This window comes from Cariama cristata, unplaced genomic scaffold (genome assembly GCF_000690535.1).
Source record: "Cariama cristata isolate BGI_N322 unplaced genomic scaffold, ASM69053v1 scaffold15442, whole genome shotgun sequence".
Taxonomy (NCBI): domain Eukaryota; kingdom Metazoa; phylum Chordata; class Aves; order Cariamiformes; family Cariamidae; genus Cariama; species Cariama cristata.
Genome location: NW_009602244.1, coordinates 13,617 through 24,333, shown reverse-complemented (window position 1 = coordinate 24,333; position 10,717 = coordinate 13,617). Strand labels below are relative to the sequence as shown.

At 49.0% G+C, this 10,717-nt stretch overlaps 1 protein-coding gene across 1 annotated transcript; it reads left to right on the top strand.

Moving 5' to 3' along the window:
* Window positions 1–849: 849 nt before the first annotated feature.
* Window positions 850–2,833, top strand: LOC104156761 (chymotrypsin inhibitor-like; the record flags this gene model as incomplete). Its single annotated transcript, XM_009694685.1, has 3 exons — window positions 850–884; window positions 1,202–1,314; window positions 2,779–2,833. Coding segments are annotated over 3 exons (203 nt in total), but the record flags the coding sequence as incomplete, so codon positions are not given.
* Between the last annotated feature and the right edge of the window lie 7,884 nt (window positions 2,834–10,717).

The following is a 10,717-nucleotide window of genomic DNA, read 5'->3' as shown; positions in this document are numbered from 1 at the left end:
GTAGAAGGGCTGGAACAAACACACTGTGCCTTATTAGCAGTTTGGGGCAAGGGTTATGGGCTGGTCAACGACGGTACTGCTCTCGGGAGAGAGACGGGATAGGGGACAGCCCACAATGTGAACAGGAACCAGGATCTGGAAGGACAGCATGTACGCTGGGGTGGCAGCTACTGCTGTTCCTGCCTCCATGAAGATCTGCAAATCTTTGCAAGAGCACTGTGTGCTCAGCATATTCATTCATTGCAGGCTCTGGAAAACGGATGTTACCTAGGTACATGTAGTGATGGTCCTGCAGCAGCCTATGTGTGAGCCCTCATGCTCCCAGGACATTCATGCACTGCACAGACAGGCTGTGAACTGTTGCTACTGCTCTGCCTGACTGCAGAAAAGGAATCCACTGAATGCAGCTCTCCCTATGGATGGCTGTTGTCTGGCTGCGCAATGTCACCCAGCCTCAGCCCTCTGAAGATACCCCACATCACCATGCAGCACTGCATGGGTTCACATTTCCTGGGACATGTTGGATGCTCTGTGGAGCTCCTGGTTCAGAGACTGAGAGAGAGGGCTGACAGAAGAGGGATTAGGAGGTGGGAACAGGCATTCCCAGCTTTGTCCCAGCCAGCTCAGCAGCAGATAGAGGCTGTGCACTGTGTTGCTGAGAGGGTGGAGACAGGTGGCATGCAGCAAACTGATCCCACCTCACAAAACCCATACAGCTGATCCAGGTCCTGAGTGGGCCCTGCACAACCCTGCCTTCCCTTTGGTTTGGACGTGACCCTCTGTCGATGCCTCGTGCTCCTGTCACCAGTCACAGGTCTGCAATGCTCACAGGTCTCTGCTCTGTTTCAGGGGCAGAGCTGAACGAAGGGAATGGCTTCAGAAGGGTAAGATGTTTCTGGTTTTCCTTGCTCATGGCTTGAGATAGGATTTAGTGTCTGGTGTGCCTGGGAGAAAGGCTGTTCCCAGCAATCATCCCAGCCTCATGGGTACTGGTGCTTCAGCATCAAAGCCCAGATTGTGAGTCCCACTGAGGGATGCGGTGGACTCTGCTCCCTGCTTTCCCACTCTATGTGCACGCCCTGCCCTCTCCAGGGCAGAGGAAACCAGGTTGCCAGTGGCACTTGCTACCGCCCAGGTGCTGTGGGAGGAAAAGATGGGTGCTGCTGGCACTGAAATGTGTGCTATGGTTTCTCCTTTCCAGCCAGTGTGTGGAGACACGGTTGAGCTGCAGGCCTGCCCTCTCCTGCATTTACCTGTCTGTGGGACCGATGGGAACACCTACGCCAATGAATGCCAGCTCTGTGTGCAGCAAATGTAAGCTCATGCCCTTGGCAGAGACCTCCAGGGGTCTAATTTTGGCTGTCTGAAACTTGTGAAATACTCTCATTTAGGCTCCCCCGTGCCTGGGGAACGCCATGGCAGACAGGAAGCACATCTGTTCCTGCTAGTGAAGTGGAAAAGGACTTTTTCATGTCAGCTGAGCCAGGCGCTGGGTTGTGAAGCCTGTGAACTTCATCCTCCTGCACTGGCAGTGCCCACAGATAGGTGCAGGCATGCCCCCAGCCCTTGCTTGCAAGTTTCTGCCCCATCCTTGGCACCACGTTTAGTGACTACTGTGCTACTGCAGGCTGAGGGATTTAGCTCATTGTGTTGGCAGAACGCTAATCCCACAGAAGAGCTCAATATTCAACTATTGGATCAGCTTGCTAAATCAGACCACCCTGTGGCTATATGATCAGCCAATCCAAAAGGTGAGGTCAGGAGTCCATGGCCAGGAGACCCTCCAACATGAGTGCCTGCAAGCTGGCAACAAACCAGATGCTCTGTAGAGTATGTGAGAAGCTCCCACCATCTTTGCTGCCTGCAATTAGAGAAGGGATTGATGAACTTAGATGGGCAAAAAGGTCAACTGGGTGTCTAGTCTGGACAGTCAAATAGCACCATTAAGTCCTTCAAAGGGACCTCTGTGAATGAAGATGCCCAGTTATGTGTCTCATGGCTCTTTTGGCAGAACTTCAAACCAAAGGTACCACCACAAACTTGAGGACTAGGGCAACAGTGACTTCACGAGAAGCACAAGCATTTCTTTGAGGCAGTGATTTTATGAAGGTTGGGAAGTGACTGTGAGCGGGGGTTCCTGCTAGAAAGGGACTGAGAGTGAAGATCGGGTTGAATACAGGTCCGCAGTGCACTTGTACAGCAAATAACACAAACTGTGTGCTGGGCTGCAGGAGCAGGACAACCAGGTTGTCAAGGGAAGCTGCAAGGAGGTGTGGAGGAGCTGCATCCAGCTAGTCTGGGGAAGGGGAGTCTTAGGGGGATATAGCAGCAGCCTGCAGTTGCAAATGGGATGGAGTCACCAAGTCCTCTTGGTGGTAGCAGGTAATGCAACATGGGGCAGCAGACCCAGAGGGTACAGTTTGGACACAGGGGAAACCTCTTCCCCAGGAGGGTGGTGCACCACGGAGGTAGGGAGGGTCTCCATCCTTGGAGCGGTGGTGGTTAGGGCTCAGACAGAGCCGTAGCCACCATAACTTCACACTGGGGACAGCCCTGCTGTGAGCAGGTTGGGCTGGAGACCCACCACCAGTGCTGCATGCCCAGGGAGGGGACATCTGTGGGCCAGCATGGCTGGCAGTCACCTCAGCTTTTTAGACAGGAAAATGAGCAAGCCAATTTTATAATAGTCAGCTCTGTTACGTGGGCTGGATGGGAGCCAAAGTATGACTCGAGGAGTATTTTTTTGAGCTCTTACTCTTTTTTCCTATGTTATTCTAGGAAAACCAGGCAAGACATTTGGATTTTGAAAGATGGGCAGTGTCAAGATATCTGAGCTTTCTGGTGCTTTCCTGAGCTTAGAAACAGGTGATTAATTGATCCTGTGTGCTCTGTGCTGATTGCACATTTAAGTTAGCAATGGTGAATAATAAAATGACATGCACAATCTTATTTCAACAGCACTTTTTTATGCAAGGCTGAGGGAAAACAGCACAAAGAGCTACCAAAAGCGTACAGTCAAAACATTAATTTCATATCCACATCACAAACCAGGGCTCTGCACTGTGAATGTTATTTCACCCACATTCCTGTGAGAAAGGCCATGTGGGAGTAGCAAGGAACAAACAGATCCTGGTGAAGAGGGTGCTGAACAAGGGCAGTTTTTTTTCTGTAGGAGGTAATTTAGAAAACAGAAAATAAAGTTTCTTCAGCATGGGAGAAGACAAGTCCCTGGCTCCATAATAAACACCACCACTTCCAGAGCTGATATAATTTGAAAATAGTAACATCTGCACTTCTCATATTGGATGTTATTCCACTTTTTATCCAAAAGCATTCCACAACAGGAATCAGACCAGATAGCACACGGGAGCATGGAAAGAGCCCGAGTAGCGACTCTGAATGCAAAGAACCTTGGATCACTGCTCCAGCACTTGAGAGCAACTTCCAAACTGAACTAATTACCCAGAAATGCTCTCTGGGAACTGCAGGTTCCCAGCCAGTTGCCAAATTTCAGGTCTAAGTTGCTCCTGGTGTCAGGGTCATCTTTGGGACTGTGGCAGGGCACAGTCCAACCAAGGTAACAGTGTAAGTGTGCATCAAGTCCTTGGGGGTCCCTCTGCTCTTCCGTCTCCCACTTCTACCAGATGGGACACAACTCACCTTTCATGAAATACCTGTAACGAGGTTGTACAGCTTCGGTATCCAAGGGGGTCCCTTTGCTCTCAGTGGCAGAGATCAGTGGGCACTGGCTAATCCAGGGCTTGCCTCCTGAATTCAGTTCAGTCCTGCACCAGATGTTGTATTTCTACAGAATGACTGGTTGAGACTTCTGATCAGCTTCGAAAAGTGCTTCAGTGTGAATTGAAACCCTCCAAGGACAGGTCTGTGCTCACCCACAGGGGATCACACTCCTCTGACTTGCTACTGTGCTCACACTACTCATCTGAAGGCATCTGGGTATGTGTCCGGTGTGCCTCATATGATCAAGCAAGCTCCCTGAAGTCAGTGCCCACCTTGTGAGTCTGGGAGCTGTGCCAGTGTCATGGCTCCTGTGCTTGGCCAGCTGGTCATGTTATCAATCCCCACACACGTCTTCCAGTTCTGCGCCTTCGTGGAATCACCAGGTGGGACACCACAGCACCATAATGCACAAAAACCCCATTGCTGATAGATTTAATGCGGCAGCTGGAAATAGTATTGAGGAGCATAAAACAGCCATGCTTGGTCAGATGGGAGATCCATCTGGCTGGCATCTGCTGTTTTCTGTCCCAGAGGTGGCTGCTGTCATTAAAAGCTTTACTCTCATTAAAAGCTCTTCCCCAGGCTGAAAAGTCCGAGCCTGGCTAATTGCTCAGAGTTGTCCAGAGCTTTGATTGTCCCTGTTTTCCTTCCCTGGACCTTTTCCACTTCTGCAGAGGAAGAGACACAGCTGTCCACAGCTGCTGCTATTACACCATCTGTCCATTTGTCCTGGGGCTCTGCAAGCCTGTTTGCCCCTTTCCAGTCCTCAGGTAGTGAGGGAGAAGTGGTCTGGCTGCATGTTGCTCTCTGCATTGCCAGTCCTTCTGTCCAGACCTTCAGATGGTCTCTCCTCTGCATCGTTTTTTGGGTTATCTCCCCCAGAACACTTCCATGGTGAATAACAGAAATGCATTCCTCATCTCCCCCCTGGGGTTTTCTGCTCCTGCCGTTGCTGACCCAGCTGCAGGCAGGACGTATTTGGGCAGCATTGTCCCAGCTCTCTGGCAGGGCTTGAGGGTAGGGTTATGCCCAGCATAGCATGGTGCATAACTGGGACTCGTTCTCTCCCCAGGGTGAGGGGCACAGGCATTTCAACGCCACGCGATGGCTCGAGCCATGCAGGCAGAATGGCTGCAGCCCATCACTGTGTATCCCCTGCGAGCCATGTCTGTTTATTTGCAGAGGCTATGAAAAAACAACAGACAATTCAGGGGCTCTTCTGAAGAGGGAAACCACATGCCTCCAGCACAACGTGGAGTGTTTATTCAGAAACTGCAGAGCTAAAACACACACTTGCGGGCCAGACCTGCAAAGTCAGTGTGGGGAGCCTCAGGACAGAGTCAGCGTTGACTCTACAGTCAGCGAATTCAGAGATACACATCCTCCCTGAGGACTGGCAGATTTGCCTGTTCATTTCACATGGCTCAAGAGCAAGTGGCAGACTGAGGGGAGGAGAAGAGAGTGAATTAACACCACCACAGAACTCAGGGGCCAGTGCAGAATGGCTGGATCCAGCCTGGCACAGACAGCCTGACTCTGAAGCCTGGCAGATCTGTGTCTGGCAAGGTCAGGTGAGACTCAGGAGGCAGCTGCTGGACAGTGAGAAGCCTGCAATGCACTGGTCTAGCAGGGGGTATGCACACAGATTTGACTTTTGCAATTTTTTTTTTTTGCCATTGAATTTATCCAACTTTTCAAGCTTCAGTCAAGGTAGGGGGAGGAAGGCACCACAGTTCGTCACACAGAGCTACTGGTAGTCCTGTTCCCAGAGAAGCATGTTGCAACCAGGCAAGTTGCCCCCAAACCAGCCTCAAGTCAGAGTATGAAGGACAAGCCTGAAAATTGTCACGCAAGATAAAACTGGAAGAAGTGCCCTGACACTCTGCTAGGGTGACAGCAGCGTAGCTTCCGCAGCTGCCCATGTTGATCCACCAGATAACCTTGGATTCAGGGCTGCATCCATGACTGCAGGGAGGGATACGCTGGTCTCTGGATATTGCCTTGCAGTAGCAATGCCAGATAGGGGTAAACAGAGATACCACTGACACTTGTAAAGAGCTTTGACTTATGCATAGATGCAAAGCCTGGTGTTGCTGTGTCTGTGACTCTTTCTTTTACAAATGTTCTTTACAAATCTATTGGTTCTCACCCAGCTAGAAGATGGCTGGAATGGAGAAACATTCACAGTGCCAGCTCTGCAGTGTCTTATGGCAACGTTTTGCTGAGTCAAAAGTCATTTATCAGACCTCACCAGGCTTTGGAGTGACTGAGTAGATGGAGGGTGTGAGAAGCTGAGTTAGCCACAGCCTGAGCATGCACCCAGTTCCCATGGAGCACTGAAACACCCAGGGATTTCCACCCTTTCTTCTATGTTTCATATCACCTGCAAGCAGCCCAGAATTTGTCAAGCTCTTTGTAAGAGTACTTCCAGATGTGATGTCCCCCTAAGGCCAGGCATATAGAATCATAGAATTTTTAGGCTGGGAAAGACTTTTAAGATCATTAAGTGCAACCATGAACCTAACACTACCAGGTCCACCACTAAACCATGTCCCTAAGCACCATGTCAACACACGTTTTAAATACCTCCAGGGATGGTGACTCAACCACTTCCCTGGCAAGCCTATCCCAATGCTTGAACAACCCTTTCAGTGAATGCATTTTTCCTAATATCCAAGCTAAACCTCCCCTGGTGCAACTTGAGGCCATTTCTTCTCATCCTATCACTTATTCCTTGGGAGAAGACCCTGACTCCCACATCACTACAACCTCCTTTCAGGTAGTTGTAGAGAGCAATCAGTTCTCCCCTCAGCCTCCTTTTCTCCAGGCTAAACAACCCCATCTCCCTCAGTTGCTCCTCATAACACCCTCCAGACCCTTCACCAGCTTCATTGCCCTTCTTTGGATGTTCTCCAGCACCTCAATGTCTTTCCTGTAGCGAGAAGCCCAAAATATAGACAGTATTTGAGGTGTGATGTTTTCCTCTCCCACCAAGCACTGTCTTCGCACGGTAGAGCATCCTGCAAGATACAGTTTTCACGATGTCTTCATGAGTCAGGGTGACCTCAGGGCCATGCAGCATCACAAAGTGCTGAAACATGGACACCCTCACCAGCATGGGATGCCTTGCCTTCACTTGCAACTGAGCTACAAGAAACTCCCCTGTGAATGACTTGGAAGCCTTACATCTCTCTATGCCCTCCATGCTCCTGGCCCACTCTCCAGTATCAGAGCCTTCTCATATCTGCTCTGCAGCCAGCACCCTGCTGCTTCTTTGGGGGCTGTTAAGCCTGCCCCACCTCTCTGGAGGTACCATGTAATCTGCAGTGGACACAGGGGAGGAGCCCTAGAGTAAAGTGGTAACTCAAGGGATAAGCAGAAAGGCAGCAGAGATGACCACGGACCTCCAGGTTACGTCTTAAGAGACCCACATGCATGAGATTTCAAACTCTGGAGCTACCAGGGACCTAGAGAGAGAACCTACAGAGAGCACAGGCTGTACATTTAAAAAAAAAAAAAGCCCAGCAAAGGCTCGAGGCAGGCCAGATCTGGCCACCCTGAGGAGCTGCTCTGCTCTGGTGCAAGTCTTGGGACTGCACAAGGAGGTAGGATCATCCCTGCCATGAAAGGCAGGCAATTCCCAGAGGATCTGGGGGTAGCTACATTGTTGGGTTCTTCTATCAACGTTGGAGCCACTTTGAATTCATTTGGGGCAGGAGGGTTAGGGGCACTAGCACCTCACCAGAGTGTAAGCAGTTGAGTATCTCATGGAGAAAAGTGATGGGGGTCCAGCTGTGTTGGGCAACAGCAAGCTAAGAGCAACCACTAAAGGATATCCTCCTGTGGGAATGAGGGACCAGCCAGGTCTTCCCACTGGTTTTACTGGGCCTGCCCATTGCTATCCTGCTTTGTGAGAGAAGTGCTTTGCTCATAGCCTTGATCCACCAGGTACTGGACCAATGGGTCATTGGGAAGTCCTCAACACACATAGGCTCTTGGCTGGAGTCCTAGTATGGATTCATTATTCTGTCTGGATTTCCCAGAAAGGTGGTACAGCCCTTGGACAGGTCACATGAATTTGACAGTCTTTATCCTTAGGGGTTTCCAAAGCACATGATGCCACAGCCACCCTGACCCCATGCAGTGGACAGTCCTGCTGTGAGGGGTGCTGGAGTGGAGACAGAGTTCCCTTCCCACCAGTACTGCCAGCATCCTAAGCAAACACCTTTCAAATAGCATATGTCCCATTTCAGACCTCGCAAGGGGTCTTCAAGGACTAACAAACCTTTCTGCATCTCACTCTGAAAACTAGCCTGAAAACCACTCTGAAAAACTGCCTCATCCTGCCCTGCCATGCAGCTTTGCTCTACTATAAATGAGAGCATTTGAGTCACAGTTTAGCAGCAGTGAGTGCAAATTTCCTATCTGAAGTGGAATTATTTGCTGTATAAAAGCACTAACATTGTTGCAATCCACACAGTAGATACTGGGCAGAGACGCGTACACCTTTGCACTCTGATAAGGAGAATATTATTGCCCTACTAGTGGCCTGGCCAGATAAGAAGTTTTGGGCGGGCTGTCTGCATTTTTTTCAAGCTGTTGTTGTGCTGCACCAGTATCTCCAGATGCTGCTCCGAAGGAACTAAGCGGCTTTCTAATTAAAACTGCAAAGAGCAATGGCAAATTCAGGCAAAGACTGTGCTTCTTCGGACTCTTCCCTGCCATCATCTGCAGCCCGTGAGGAGTATGCTGTGCCAGGTAAGGATTAGACTACTTCTAGCTTGAGTTTTCAGAGGGAGGAGAGAATGATCATCAGTGGTTTCTAAAAAAGGAGTTAATAATTACCAGTTTATGCTTCGAGGATGGAGGATGCCCATTTAACTGCAAATATATGTGTTTTTTTCAGTGTGGTGTTTCAGATCACAAAGCCTATAAAGGCTTTTCAACTCAGACAAAGTCCCTCAGGCAGCATCAATATATTGTCTGTTTGCAGACTGGCAATACCGTCTCATTGTTCTCTTAGCTTGATGGATTTTTTTTTTCTTTTCATTTCATCTCTGGATCTTTGGGTCCTCTGCTAAACAACTTTTCATCAGGATGCAGATGTTTTACTGTGATCTTTCTTGCCTAGCGCTAGCAGGTTCCAGAGAGGTTTGGAGCAGCTGTGGGAGTGCTCTCTTCCACCAGTTAAAAATGAATGAGAGGTGTTCGCTACTTGTGCAAAACAATTTGCTTAGGATGGGTTGGGAAGGAGGCTGATTGCAAGCAGCTAAAAGTGCTTTTATGGCTCACAAGACATTTTGAAAGGGAAAGAAAGTTACCTCAGCTGCAAAGGGATGTGCAAGGGATTATGTACTTCAGTAGTTAAACTGAAGTTCTGTGAAGATCCTGCTACTGCAACTTGTAACTTCATCTTCCTAGGCAGTTTCCTGCCTTTTGCTATGTGGATGGCAGAGTCATCTCCTGCTGGCCGTGCTCTGCTGCCTCTGATACTCTTTCATGTTGGGGAACAGCCTCCCATTTGGGGAATGTCTACTCGGCTGTATGTTGTGCGGTCCAAGTCCAGTGTTTTTCGTCTCAGAGGCTGATACTGTCTCTGGTTATGCTGAGATGCCCCTAACACAACTGATATACTCTGGCAGTGCTGTTGCGTGTGGCCTTCATATGTGTATGGTATCCTGCTGTGCCCTTTCTCTTTGGTCTGATTAGGCTGGAATATTTTTAGGAGAAGAGCCACCTTCTCCTGTATGTCTCTACTGTGCTCAGAGCAAAGGGGGCTCCTGGAACAAAAAATGGCAATAAAGGAACAGAAAAACTAATAGGCAACAACAGAAAGTAGGATTATTTTTTATTTTGTGGTTTTAATGGTGGCAGTTGTTATTATTAGGCAGCACTTGGAATACCATGCCCAGATTTAGGCAACTCAGCACAGGAAGGACAAAGGTGTACTGAGATGAGTCCAGTGCAGAGCTACCAAGACTCCTGAAGGCTGGAGCAGATTACATACGAGGACAGGCAGAGGAAACCAGGCTTATTCAGCCAGGAGAAGAGAAGACTGAGAGGGAGATCTCATTGCAGTGATCCCTGCTTAACAGAGATTACAGAGAAGGGAGAGCCAGAGTCTTTTTAGCGGTGCACAGGGAAAGGACAGGAGGCACCAGGTCCACGTTGCAAACACGGCTGGATAGAAAAGAAAAAAAAAATAACAGTGAGAGTGTTGCAGAGACCAGAGAAGTGGGCTTTGAGGTATTCCCAGCTTTCCTGGACAAGGTCCTGGACAGCCTGATGTAATTTTAAAGTTGGCCCTGCTTTGATATGGACATTGGAACAGAGACCAAGAGAAATCCTTTCCAAGCTAGATTTCTGCAAGATTATTATTGTCAGAAGTGTCTTGTGTGAAGATCTACCATGGGTAGAACTTGGCTCCTGCTGTTAGTCTAGCTTTTTTCTGTCCTGGACTATGGGTTTTTTGTGTTTAACAGACATCCGAGATACAAGAGCTGTAGTCCCAGCTCAGCCTCAGAAGTCCTTCTCACCTTGTCAGTTCTCTCAGCTGGACAAGAGAATGACAAAATGACCATTCTTCACTGATTTGGCCTAATACTTTAGTGTGAGATGAGGATCTTTGTGGAAGGAGCTGGATCTGATTACATCTGGAAGGAGCAGGTCATAGTTTTGCATTTCCATTTTGTAGGTTTTTGTTAAAACTATGAAAATCAGTGCTTTTGTGCCCTCTTCAGTGTATGTGTGGGAAGAGTCCCCTCTCCCTCCCGGCCCCAGGGACGTAGTGTTGTTCTTGAACAATGCTTTTTGTCTCAACAGAGCCGTGTCTTGCTACTTGATCTAAGCCAGGTCTTTATTATAACAGCTTGGAGTCCAAGCTAGAAAATTCAGGACTGACTGGATTTTGCCACATCGTCAGGGATGTAGTCTGTTAGAACAAAGATGTGGGGGAAGAAGTTCAGTGCTGGGTTCA